General features: G+C 35.4%; 1 protein-coding gene across 6 annotated transcripts; it reads right to left on the bottom strand.

Moving 5' to 3' along the window:
* Window positions 1-248: 248 nt before the first annotated feature.
* LOC108653368 (uncharacterized) lies at window positions 249-14,529 on the bottom strand. Of its 6 annotated transcripts, none has more exons than XM_089261307.1 (12): window positions 14,233-14,529; window positions 11,931-12,053; window positions 5,611-5,854; window positions 4,380-4,475; window positions 3,602-4,145; window positions 3,451-3,537; window positions 2,725-3,288; window positions 2,142-2,656; window positions 1,838-2,077; window positions 1,671-1,766; window positions 1,527-1,597; window positions 249-1,439 (listed from the first exon to the last, which is right to left on the bottom strand). In XM_089261307.1, the coding sequence occupies exons 3-12, from the start codon at window positions 5,845-5,847 to the stop codon at window positions 1,373-1,375; spliced, it is 2,517 nt and encodes an 838-aa protein (XP_089117433.1). In that variant the 5' UTR covers window positions 5,848-5,854; window positions 11,931-12,053; window positions 14,233-14,529; the 3' UTR covers window positions 249-1,372. The 6 variants fall into 6 exon arrangements, with proteins under 6 accessions (XP_089117433.1, XP_089117432.1, XP_017959288.1 ...); XM_089261306.1 differs by having other exon boundaries at window positions 5,611-5,857; window positions 14,233-14,528; XM_018103799.3 differs by lacking the exon at window positions 5,611-5,854 and having other exon boundaries at window positions 14,233-14,521.

Raw genomic sequence — 14,529 nt, forward strand, 5'->3', positions numbered from 1 at the left:
TTTAATACCGAAGGTAAATTCTAGTTGAGCTCGTGGGAGAACAGAGTGAACATCGGGTGTAGAAAAATAGTAAAAAGACCTTCAAGGTAAAGGGGGTAGGAAATAAAAGTGAAAGGCTAACTTAAGTAATTGTCTATTGCTGCTGTTAATAGTCTCCCTATGTTATCCAGATATACATATATATGCTGATATATATCTATTTAGTATTATATTGTACATTTAGTTAACTTTGTATTTAAAGCATGGACATTTATTAGGCGCTATTTCGGTTGTCCCTTCTATTGTTTAACTTTATGTAATTGAGTTATCGTTTGGTCTGTTATTTTACTTTTTTTCTTTACACAGGCACACGCACATACACACAGTACACATACACACCCACTTACATAACTAAAATAGTATATATATATTATTTATATATATATTTTTTCTTTTTGGCAATTTCATTGCATTTTGTGTTTAAAATATTGCGCCAAATCTCTTGTTTATGTTTTATTTATAGTTATTTTGCAGGGAATGCTACTCTGAAGGAACGATTTAGCTAGCTCTTTTTTTCTGTCGGTTCTACTTTTAAAATCGCGTAGATCGTGCACTAATTTGTTGCCAGAAATTGTGTTTATATATAATATATATATATATAGTTGATTGCATTATTTTCAAAACATTTGCTACTCTCCAAAAGTTGCCATAAAAATATAATATATATACCTATATAATTATGCTCAATCAATACCCTATACACATGCATAGCCCGTTCTCCCTCCCTCTCTCTATCTCTTTCTCTAAAATATTGCTTGCTTTCCTCACATATCATTTTGCCTATCCTCACTAACACACATACAAACCCACATGCACACACACATGCACAACTCTAGCTAAGTTTCGTTTGGGTTAGTTGGAGACACCATTAAAAATTATAATACACCTAAAATATTGCTACAACCTCTGCATTGATCAACTGGCCTGGTGAAGTTTATCGTTTTGGAATGTCTTTCAAAATAAATTCCTAAAGCTGCCCTGCGAACAATATATAATTATATGTATGTATATATAAATAATAGGTATATTAAAAACATTCATAGTTGCATCAACTTAATTTATCGGTTTTTGTCTAAACTTATTTAGGTACACAATATTAATATTAATATCAGATTGGTTTTCTTTTTTTTTTTCAGAGTAGTCTCGTTTAAACTTAGCAAAAATTAATTAATGATAATCATAACAACAGCAATAAATAACATATATCGTAACTTCTATACATATACATATAAATATATGTATATATATGTGTGTATATATATATATCTCTAGACGATTTCCATCGATGCATAACTAAGCTTGCTTTACTAACTGTCTTTCACTTTAGCTTAACTCATATCTGTCTTTCCGAATCGGTAATTGCCCTAAAACTCGTTTCAAGTTTCCTACATTTGTAACTACTGGAAAAAAAGGAATAAACGAAAGAGAAACAAAGAGTAAAGAAATTAAACGTAAATGCACAACAACAGAACAACAAAGAACTTTACTCGTCCTCCGCCTCGGTTATGGTTGAGTTCATAATGTGCGTCTCCTTCTTATATAGCAGCTGACGATGATGCTGACAGAGATAAGATTGAGAGCAACTTCATAATGTATACAATATATGTATATAGAGAATATATGAGACTTACCTCCTCGTTTTGTATCATTATAATACGATGCTCAATCTGTGGCGCCAAATCGCAAGTGGACTGCTCGAGATCATCTAGCGAGGCACGACGCAGCATCTACAGAAAGCAAAATAAATCAGACAAAGTTCTCTCTTATATAGATAATCACTCCATGGAGTAGTGCATACCTTCTGCGAATTGCCATGCGCCAGATCCAGCGACTTGTTGTGATGACCCACAGAGAGTTTACGTATGGGCGACGGACCATCCAGATCCAAACTGTCCAGACATTGCACCAGACTGTGTCGTCGCGATAGCGTCACTAGCGACTGTCGATGCTTGGTATTCTGACCACATTTGCGCGAATTGATGGCCTTGAAGTGATTTTGCAACGTTATGCCCAGCTCTGGACAGGCATCGTCATCCATCTATCAAAGAGAAAGTACTTTATACTAACTGCCACAATTTCAGCTTTGAGAATCATGCACTCACCAACACTTTGGCATCCTTGAACATGGTGTAGCCATCGCAGCCCATATATAAGTAGCTCTTGACGCACAATTTGTAGGTCTGCTCCAGATTCAAGTACTCATCGCCCACCTGTATCAACTGTGGATCGATGCGCTTGCCAGGCTCCGCTTGCGGATCGAAGGCGAAACTAATGCCAGCCACCTGTGGGAAACGACCCTCAAGCTTGGGATAGGCCGACACGCCGTTCTCGAGCGCCTGCCACAGCATGTGTCCCTTGACCTCCAGCAGGATCAAAGGATCTCGCATGGGTATAACATTGACCAGATCGCCCATTGTAAACTTGCCCACCGGATGTATGCGATCCGAGCGGAATGTGCCACCATTCAGTATAACCACATCGGCACCCACAGCTGCCAGCACCACATCGCACACCCAGTTGCCCAGATTCGTTTCCTGAGTGCGCACTTTCGAGAAGCGGCCATCGAGCTCCACACTGAATATGCCCATGACATCCGATAACTTGCTCTCTATGAATTCTATGGGAAAAGGAAAAATCAATTTACATTATCATTTCATCATCTGCAATTTCTCAACTTTAATTTACTAGCATATTTGTCCAATTCCTGTTTGAGCACCGGATCCTCTGGTATCTTGGACGTCACGTCCATGCACTGCACATCCGTTGTGAACTGTGTGCGATCGTTGGCCTGTCGCTCGATGGTTATGACTGAGAACTGTTGGAAATCTGTGCCAGATTTCACAATCATTTTGCCATTAATTTCGGTCACCTCTCGCACGTGATCGTGCCCGCCGAGAATGATGTCAATGCCATTGCATTTCTCGGCCAGATTTATGTCGTTGGGCGTGCGCATGTGTGTGAGGGCAATGATCAGATCGCAGCCCTCGTTGCGCAGTTCGCGGGCCAAACGATTTCCAGCCTCCACATAGTCGATATATGTGACTTCGGTGGGATCGATTGTGGGCAACGTTTCGAGCCATTCCCGTTCGACCAGACCAATGAGTCCAATCGAGATTTGATTGTGTAGTATAAAATGTGAGATTTTACCACCGCCCAGCGGGCGACCAGTTTCGTTGTCAACCACATTCGACATGAGCCAAGGGAAATTCGTTTGTTTGATCAGCTTAACCAGCACATCCAGACCGTGATCTGAATGAAAAAGAGATTTGGATATTATAAGGATTTGAAGCACTCTAAACTAATCTAAAGATAGTAACACTTCTGTAAAACTTTAACATGATCGTAACATTCCCACTGTTAAAGACCTCTTTTCACTTAAACACATTTCAATGGGCCTCAGGGCAAACTTACCAAAATCATGATTGCCAAAGACAGCACAATGTGTGCCCACCTGATTGAGCACAGGTATCATCTGTTCGCCTTGGGTAAAGGTGCTCACTGTGAGTGGAAGATGAAAGGATTGTAATTCGCTGACTGTTGATTATAGATTATAGATACTTACGCATGCTGGGCGAGAAGGCGTCGCCGCTGAACAGGACAAGTGGATTGAGATGTGCAAAGCTCTTGATGGCTGTGGCAAAGCGGGCCGCACCACCCACCGGCTCCGTCTCGGCCATCGATTCAATGTTGTAGACATCGTTATAGTGCAGAATGGTCAGTGGCTTGTCCTCGCCCTCCGTCATTTTGAGCAGCTTTTTGGTCTTCTCCAACTGTGACGATATCGATGTGGAGCGTCCGGTCAGGCCGTTTGGTGTGCCACGCCCACGATGCCTTGGACTTTGTGGCTGACTAACGGACGCGTATGCCCGTGTTCGTGTCAGCAATTTGGTATCGCAGCTATCCTCGGTGTCTTGCAGAATGCCCGATAAATTTGTAGAGCCGCTCAGTGAGCCCTCGGCACTCGTTGTAGTCGGCACACTGCCCGGCACACTGGCCGACACGGATACTGTGGGCGTCAGCGACAGGTCGAGTGAGCGAAAATTCGGATTTGTGCTCTGCAGCATGGACAGAGTACGGGTGCCAGCGTCCCGCACCTCAATGGAAGCCTGCAAGATTATAGGGTATCAAATACATGAGCAACGTGAACATGAAGCATAGCAACACCCAAAAAGCACACGAACAAGGCGAGCACACAACATCGACAGACAACAACATCAAGGAGGGGGGGAGAGAGACAGAGTGAGATACACAGTGAGTTAAAGAGAGAGAGAGAGAGAGGGCGAGTGGGTGAGTTCAGATTGGTTATATGAACTGCTGCTGGGGTTATAATTGATACATACATAGGCTTTTATTAGGATTAGGTAGCGCGGCAAGAGGGTTGACATGAAATAAGCTCCAAGATCAAATAGTTCCAAATAATAAAAATTAGTTAGCGCCTATGAAAAACAAACGGGAAACACAATCAGAAATAACTAAGTGAATACAAAATAAATACGTTTCACTTTTACTTATACTAATCTTATATAAGTTAGTATAATTAACTTGTTGTTTTATTAAATATTCATTTAGTTACAAGATAAGCAGATGCATTGGTATCGATATAAAATCTGGGAAGCTGCTAGAAATTTATTTAGTAAATTTATAACAAGCTCTTACAAATTCGGGCATAAGAAAAACTTAAAAATAAAAAAATATATATTTTTGTTTCTATTTTTAAGTCGTTTAAATAAAAATATGAGAGTCAATTTCATAAAATTTTTCTTTCTTATATTTTTGTATTTCAATTATAATAAAAAGTAAAAATGAGTATAATAAAAAAACAAAATTAAATACGAAATTTATTTATTATTAAAAATATTAAATTAAATTAATAATAAAATTATTTCTAATAAAAATTAAGTTAGATTATCTAATCAAAATTAAATTAAATTATCTAATAAAAATTAAATTAGCTTATCCTTCACATTAAAATAGAATATCTGATATAATAATAAATAAAAAAAACAAAATAAATAAAATTTTAAAAAATAAATACGAAACGTTATTATTTTAAAAATATAAAATAAAATTATTATTATAAACTAAAACAAAATTTTATACATTATTAAATAATACTATAATACAATAAATAACTATATATAATATATAAGAAGTGTAAATAATTTAGTCCTAATTGGTGCAAATTTCTATGACATGAACCCATAAAAAGTTCAAATATAAAATTAAGGCGAACAAAGTGTCAGGTGTGATAGCGGGGGAGGCAGGTGCGCTTGCATTACGTATAAGCAGGTGCAGGATAACAATAAAACAGGTACAGCATATATTGTGTGTTGCTGTTGTTTTTGTTGTTGTTGTGGGTATGTGTATCACGAGATGCGAGTAACATAATTAGAGCTGACTAGCTCCTGGTGCTTGGCTCAACTACAGAAAACTATTTCGCTCGCTGTGGCAGTCGAAGTGCAGCACACACACACGCACACAGATAAATACAACTAGATAGATATAGATATAGATATATATGTATGTTTTAATGTGGGCCAAGTGTGCTGGCAAATAAGAGAGAACAGAAACCTGCTTTAGCCAGCCAACAACATTGCCCATGGCAGCTCCACGATTGCCGCCCTGCAAATGCACCAAACGACGCGCTGAACTTGAGTTGGCAGTTGCTGTTGTTGCTGCTGTTGTTGTTGTTGCCGTTGCCGTTGCAACAGAGCCAGCAAATGCCGTTGCACCCGCTGCTAATTCAGTATCGCCACCTGCGACGCCACCTCCGCCGTCATTGTTGATGTTTCTGTTGTTGTTGCTCATCCTGCGGCTGCTGCACGAAGAGAAAAGTTTGGTTTTCGATTTGCTTTTTGTTTTCTTCTATCACTGTTTAACATCAAGCACAACAAAAACTTACAGCGCATTTGCGACACATGTCACAGTACGTATACGCATTTTGCAACAAATCATAACAACGTAGCAAATATAAATATAAATAAAAAATATAAGAAAATGCGCGCGCTAAAAGTATCTCGAGTATAGCCAAACAACAATTTGTTTAAAATTTATTTCAATTTGGATTTTCTTTTCATATACGTATATGGTTTATGTTCGTTTCTTATATGTGTTGACAACAACTCGACGCCGCGAGAGACGACAGCGGACTGCAAATTGTTGTTTAAATTTGTATAAATGCAAAATGATTTCACTCAAATTCAATGCATTATCAACGAAAATGTAGATAAGAATGAGGAAAAGGTAGAGTAGACAGAGAGAGAGAGAGAGAGAGAGAGCATGAGAGAGGCACTCACGAGGCAAACGAAAATGAAAACGAAAACAACTAGGAACAAGACGATCGGCTGTTTATGACTGCGTAATGCTCGCTTGGAAAATAATGAATCAGCATAATTTAATATTGAGAAGTTTATCTATAAAGAGCTTTAGCTTCTGACTGGTTTAAAAATATTATATTTGTATTAATATATATATATATATATATATATATATATATATATATATATATATATATATGCTTTTCTAAATCAGTTTATAAATATTTGTATATGATATATATTGATGCTACTGCGTTATTAACCTAAAGTTGGTGAAACTTTGTGAATACATACTGTAGATCATTGATGCATATCTAATATCTAATATGGATATTTATAATATTATAATAAATATAATTTCTACATTTCTTTTACACACTCATTTAACAAGCGATACACAGCATAAGTCTAATATACTTTGCTTTCACGAAATTGAGCTAGTGATCCACAAACTTGTCACTCCCATGCACACTCAACTCACACAGTCACACACACACACACACACACTGTTAAACGTGACTAAATGCATGCCAAAAAATTCTCTCTCATTCGAGCTCTCATAAAATTGCATTACGTTTATTGCTGGCCTTCTCTTTGTGTGATTTATTAATCGAACCGTTAAATATACGCACAATATAAGTGAAATTGACAATAATGGGAAGCATATTTTAGTGTTAAGAAAGAGAATATGCCTGGTAGAATGTCGAGAATATATTTCTTACTTAATTCAATAACTAATGTAATATAGTTTATTATTCTAAATATAATTTATTATATTCAATAAAATTATTTAAGAACTAAATAAGCAGCTAGTAATAAATGATATAATATAATATTGATATATTAATACAACTACTATTCATATAGTTAAAATATACTAAATTTTATTCACTATTAAATTAATTTACTTTGCTTAAAATTAATTATTGCTTATAAAATTTATAATAATAAATTATTGTATAATTATTTGTATTATAATCTCATTATTTATTTTAATAATTTCTCGTATTTATATTTTATTATATATCTATTGCATTATTAAAAGTTGTGTCAAGCTCCATTTGCATTGCTTTCAACTGCATTTTTACATGAATTTTTAGCCAAGTTTTGTAGGCCTGAAACCAGTTTACCGTTAGTTAAGCAAGCTTCAGATTTCTAGGGCTTCGCAAGCAGCCTGACAACAGCTTCTTCTTCTTCTTCTTTTCTGCCTAAATCAAATATATATAAAATATATATTGAGAGATTCTCAATCTAAGAGATCAATAGAGAGCAAAACAATTTTAATTGTCAATAATAAAATTATTCTCAGCTACAAAAACCTTACGCATTTTGTCAGCTCTCTGGCCAAGCCTTAGAAACTCAACTATGCTATTCATTTATATAGAACCAGTGTCATATGCAATCTGCACACACAAAAAAAAAAAAAAATGGCGCCATTAAGCAATTTTCATGGCTGTTCATGCTTAAGCGGCTGCCAAACCTTAAAGTATCTCACAGATACAGATACAAATATACATATATACAGATATATAAAAACCATGCGTGCCATTTATATAAATATACATGTGTGTGTGTGTGTGTGTATGTTAAGCAATAACGGACAGACGCAGTTCACTCGCATTCAGCATTGGCATTGATAATGAAAGCAAAGTGAAACGCATGAATTTACAAGCGAATATTACGTATACGCAACGTGCGGGCCGGATAGAGAAGGTCGAGAGACTCGTATTGGGATACGGTTGGGAATTTGCCTTTGACTCTGTTCAAGAATGCGAGAGACAGACACACACACACACACACACACACACTCACACGCAATGCATACCAAATGACAAATATGTGCGCATATGTAACTGCAAATATACGCAGATACATGTATACAGATATATTTACATATATGTATACTTATATATGTGTGCGTGTATTTATCAGGCAACAAAAATAATGTGGTTTTCAGGCAGGTCGCCTGGCTGCGTCATGGCAACTGAACCACAAAATAACTGACAGGAAATGAGCTGCACGCCTAAATGCAATCCGTAAGTAAGGAGTGAATTTATTTCAGCTACAAACTGATACACCTATCTTAATATGTACATATATATACACTGATATATTGGGTTATAGCTTTTAATATACTTTAATAACAACTTCCAATTGGTTGAGCAACGATCATAATAAATAAACAAAATAAATATGAGATAATAATATAATAAATATATTAATAAAGCCTGAAGGCCTTTGTTCCTCTGGCTTGAAAATTTGTTATATAGATTTAATTCTTTGTAAAAATAAATAAATAAATAAATAAATAAATATAATAATAAAATATATATCATGCTCAGAGCAAAGCATCATATCAATATGCCTAACTTATTTAAATATTTTAAACTAATGAAAGTATGAAAATTTTAACTATTATATAAAAATATAATAATAAATAGGCCAACATGGAAGTTGAGACCAATACAATCACATTTTGCACCGTTAGAGACAATGATTGACGTAATATATTTTGTATATATTTTTTTCTTACAAATTGAATCATTGAATGATTGAATCATTCATGAAAAAACATCATTTTAATTTTTCATTATTTATTATTATTTATTTCGAAATGAGCTCAAAGCAAAAAAATGTATGACCGCTCCTCATAAAAAAATAAAACGAGTTTAATTTAAATTCAATTCAAAATTCCCACATACAGAAATCATATTAAAAAATTGAATATCTCTTTTTATTGTAAACAATATGTTTACACAAAATTTCACACTGTTTATGTAAAGTTCAAAGTGCCGTTCGCTCGGCTCGTGCATAAATTTGCACAAGTTAATTATAAAATCCGTGTTTTTTGCGACGATTATAAATATTTAAGTGCAGACTGCAAGCGCTGCATTAATTATTCCAGAATCGTGCGCCGTTTCAAATTGAATTTGATAAATATTGCAAAAAAGGCAAACAACATGACAGATTTAATAAACGATTCGGCCAGACAGAGCGCAGCAACGTAATCAATTTGAGGCACGCACTCACAGCGCTCAGTCAACAGCGTTGCACATTTGACTATGTGCCACAGCCATGGCAGTGACTGTTGCTCTGTGTGTGGCATGCGCTTCCGCTGGGCCTCGTTCAGCTAAAGGGTAAGTGCCAAGGATAAGCCAGAATATGCAAGGCTAACAAGCTAATGGCTAACATGCCAAAACGTATGACGCTGCCGCCGCCCGGCCCCGCCCCATCCCAACACTCACACAGGTCGAACGGCAATGGCAATAGACCCAAATGAGGGCCTCGTTGCCGGCAGACACCTTTGAAGAAAGTCAAGGGTCAATTGACGAATGCTTCAACATCATTGTGCAAAAAAGAAAAGCGAAAAAAAACACACACAGAAAAACGAGAGCAGAAAAGTAAGAGTGGGTGTGTGTGTGTGTGCGTGTAAGCAAGGCCAGCATGTTAGGGTCCTTTTGTGGCACCCAGCGTTGAGGTCGAGACGCCAAAAGTTGCTTGCAACCAGCCTCGAGGGAAGCAAATGAACAAAGGCGCGTGGCGCAAAAAAGAAAGGAAAATTTATAAGTGACAAGGCACAGTGGGGCGCAACAGACAATTAAGCAGACAAATAATACATAACTTAAGCTATTGGGCGCTTAAACTTTGCAATTAATGGTTAATTTCATTAATTTGAAATTTCAATTTTTAATGTCATTATAAATCTATTTTTTATATTCTTAATATTATTATATTTTATTGTTTTTTTTTTTAATTTTATTAATTTTATTTTATATATTTTTTATTATATTTATTTTATTTTATTTATTTTTTTTTATTTTATTATATTTTTTTTATTTTATTTTATTTTATTTTATTTATTTTATTTTAATTTATTTTATTTTATTTTAGTTTATTTATTTTATTATGTATATTTTATTATTTATATTATCAATTTATGCTATTCGCTCCACTGTGCGTGAGTAAGAAAACTTTTAAAAGAACATACGAAAAAGTTATAGACATGTAGCACAAGTTAGCACAAGTTAGGACAAACACACACACACACACTCAACACATACACTCAACACACACACTCAACACACGCCCTAAACACACACGTACTGAAAATATTGCTACATAAATTTGATTAGCATATTAAGTATACGCAACGGACAGTGCATTTTTTTCACAGTGTACTTTTTTAACATGTTTTTGCTACCATATAACGTAGTTGCAAAAGCCAAGCCATACAAATTGTTTAAAAGGCCGAGACAAAACAAAAAAATAAGAAAAACAAATCAGTGTTGAATTATTTACAAATTTAATTCAAAATATTATGGACCCTTTTCATTCTTTTCTTTTCCTTCTCTTTCTGTGCTCTTCATTGCCGTATGAACTGTGCTCAGGCATACATAAGTAGCTTACAGTAAATTAGTTGCCATTTGGGACTGACAAGCGCGTTGCGTTCAAGTTACCTTGATCAACTTCCCAAAGGTGTCTAAAGTGGCAAAATTTTCGCTGAATTTTTAAATAGCATTAAACGTTAGAGGAAGCTAAAAGGATTTGTGCATATTATTAAATTCGACTTACTGCAAGGATGGACACTAAAACTTATTTATATTACTTTTAGTACTTTAAGATAATTGAATGTTTGTATTCCTTAATAAGTTAATCAGTTCTATTATAATATATGCCCTTAAATATATCATATCTGTAGGCATACCAAATATCATAGAAATAATATATACTTCCATATATTTAGCATATGAATTTTGAACTCATTTGAAGTGAAATTCCCTACAAATAGCTCACGCCTAATCAACAGCATTGGGGGGCACGAATTCAAGGATTTCATCCTCAAATTTTCATTCAGCTCGAAGTCTATATGATGTCTATTATCAATCATAATAATACAGCGTTAATAAAATACTTCCACTTCATTTAATGCTAATGAAATTGTATTATTCATGATAATGCTAATTGTACTCATCATAAAATTGATAATATTGCCATTAAATTAATTAAGTATTTTAATCATTTGATCAAACGGCAGATAATTAGGATAGTTCAATAGACTTCGTGTGGAATTCTAAGTAAAATCTACTACCAACTGCTATTAGCTAATACTAAAGTGACCTTGAAATCCATTTAAACAGCTGATATAACTTAAACAGACAACAAATTAAACATTCTATATGTCTATATTAGTGTAAATTATTCTATATAAAGCAAATAGCAGCTGCGTGTGACATGAACTATCTAAAAGCAAACTCAATTACTGTTACTTCAAATTTATTGCCCACTCTACAATATGAATGCAGAAATTCCAATTAATTATACGACTGAATTCTAAATGTCAACTTTTAATTAAATTTAATACAAGCTACGAAATTTCGTTATTTAATTTCAGCTACAACTGCCGACTGTATGGCTCATTTATGAATTTTTAAGCAGCGTTGATTGCATAGAAATCAATTGGCAATCAGCAAGGAAAGTCTTAGCTATATACACATACGTGTGTAAATACGTAGCTATGTAACTGTGTAGATACTCATACATATGTATATATGTATATGTATATGGCCAACTTACGTGCGTGCAACGATTTGTTCTAGAAAATTTCTAATTGTTTGTTTGTTGTTGTTGTTGTTATCCTATGCAGCGACCTTGACGTAAACAAGCACAGTTATTAGCGCTCCACTCAACTCAACTGGGCTGTAAAGAGTGAAAATAAAAAAAGATGAAATGCATAAATTAAATATAGAAAGCAATTTGTTAAGGATTTACTCAAGAGAGCCGCAAACTTTAATTAACTTTGCTGAAGCAGGCAGCAGAAATGCGCAATTTTGCAATTTAGCTGGCCAACAGGAAGTGCAAGCAGGGGCCAACACCCATACCCACACCCACACCCGCACCCACACACACACACACACACACACAGACTGACCAAGCTAACGAGCGCGCCATCAAAAGCTCAAGTTAAGAGCTAAAATGTCAATCATCTGCCCAAAGGCATTTCAAATACAATCAATCTTTCTATGGCGTTGCTTTCGAAAGCTAGACAAATTATTTCATTATAAGTATTTAATTACAGCTGTCCGAATTATTTTTAAAAATTATCATTTTAAAAATAGCACTTGAGAGGAATCTGTTATTTTACAATACCCTAGCCAAATCGGGCATGTTCAGCAAATTCTAGAAATTTATATATTCTATTCATCATCAATTTAGAATATTAATTTATTTATTAGCTCATTAATCTGTGTCCATATTCAGCACGCCTAACGCCTAATGTTATTTCATTTTACAAGTCTGTTATTTTTAAAACTTCAATGCAGTTGTAATTGTTTTTCTAACATTACTGACAACTGTTAAGTTTAACATTCCCATTAGCTTGTGCATACGCACTTTACATTGATTGTCTTTCTTTCCTGCCTTCTCGCTCCCATTATTTGCAACAGTTTGAAGTGCTGCGCATTAACATAGTCAACCAACGCAAGCTCTTGTGTTTTGTTTTTGCGTATATTGAATTTACAGCAACTAAAAGCGAATTTTTTATTTTTGGCAATTTGACAGCACTCAAAAAACCAGCTAAAATATGTGTGTCAATGTGGCGACGTTGTTGGCTGCCTAGACCTTGTCGTCTAGTGAATATTTGTTTCTTTGACCAATGTGGATGAGGCGAAGAGTTTAATTAACCCTCAAAACACGCACAGCAAGCGGCACTTGTTGTCGTACTGCCCCCCATAGCCTAAATTAAACTGGTGTTGTTGTTGTTATTAAAGGCACTGCTGCGTAGACAGCAGGATAACAGCGCCAAAGCAAAACGTACAGGCCAAACCACACAACAACAGCTCTACATACATACTCTCAATTTATTATGCTGCTCCATCGTAAACAGCTGTGCGAAAAAAAAAAAAAAAAAAAAAAAAAAGCTCTCGCAACCACTCAAGCTGTGCTCGCTCTCTAATAATTCTACCTCTCTCTTGCTCTCTCACTCATCGTCTGAAGCAAGCACGTTGTGTGCCGTTCTCTCGCTCTCGCTATTCTGGCTGTTGCTATTGATATTCTTCTATTTGTTGTTATTGTTGTTGGTCTTTGGCGGTTTTTGTTGTTTATTTTACATTGTTATTGTCTTTTTAATAAGTTCATTTTTCAGAAAAAACGTGTTCATCGGTAAACCGTTTATGCCTTCATTTTGCACACTTTTGCTTTTTCTGTGGGTGCGTGTGTGTAACATAATTATATTGGGGTAACAAGTTCTGGAAGTACTGGGCGTAAGCTGAACTTGCAGCTGGGCTCGGCTACACAAAAATAAACTGTTTATGCAGTTAAATATGTGGGCCGAGGGTGACGCGGCCCATTGCTTTCCTTAGCTAACGGTGTGTGCTTTTTCCACTCTTTTTGTTTTACTGTAATATTTATTTGCCCTTGTGACCTAATAAAAAATAAGGATTTCAAGCACGCAAAGTGCTTCCTTCTTTTTGCTTTAACAACATTCATATATGTATTGAAATAAATAAATAAATTAGTGTTAACATTTCTATAAATTGGCAACATCCGCTGTCACTTTTCATTCACAACTAAATTGCAAAAATTCTCGCTCAATTGCTCGTGCCGCAAAAGTTAAATTCACAAATTCAATTAACTTTCACTTGCATACAGTTTATTTTGTAATATAATTATTGTTCTGCCTAATCAATTATTTATTTGCGCACTGATAACATGTTGTTCCTCTGTTGGCCTTAAGCAATCACACACACACACACACACTCAACTATAAACACTCTGACAATAAATTTGCGCGCTTTTGTTTACCGTTATAATTTAAAGAATATTGTACAACATTGACATTGCACCTGTTTTTTGTGCAAACACTCAGTTATTTACACACCTTGTGTGCTGCAGTAGTTGAAGGCGAAGAAACAGCCAAGATAAAATCCTGTTTCGCGCACCACTTTTTCTTGTACACCAAAAAATGCTGCGCTCTGTAATATTCTGCGTCTAAAACGGCTAAAAACACACAATCACACATACACACACGAACGAATACAATCGAATTGTTATGCGCAGAAATTAGTCGCTTTGATTTGCCGATTCCAAACCGTCACTGTGGAAAGCAGAACTCCAACTAAACTCTGGCATCTTAAATAAACGCTGCTGTTAATGTTAAAAGTGCTGAGGCAAGCAG

Source organism: Drosophila navojoa, chromosome 5 (genome assembly GCF_054131105.1).
Source record: "Drosophila navojoa isolate 15081-1374.11 chromosome 5, UAZ_NAV_1.0, whole genome shotgun sequence".
NCBI lineage: Eukaryota > Metazoa > Arthropoda > Insecta > Diptera > Drosophilidae > Drosophila > Drosophila navojoa.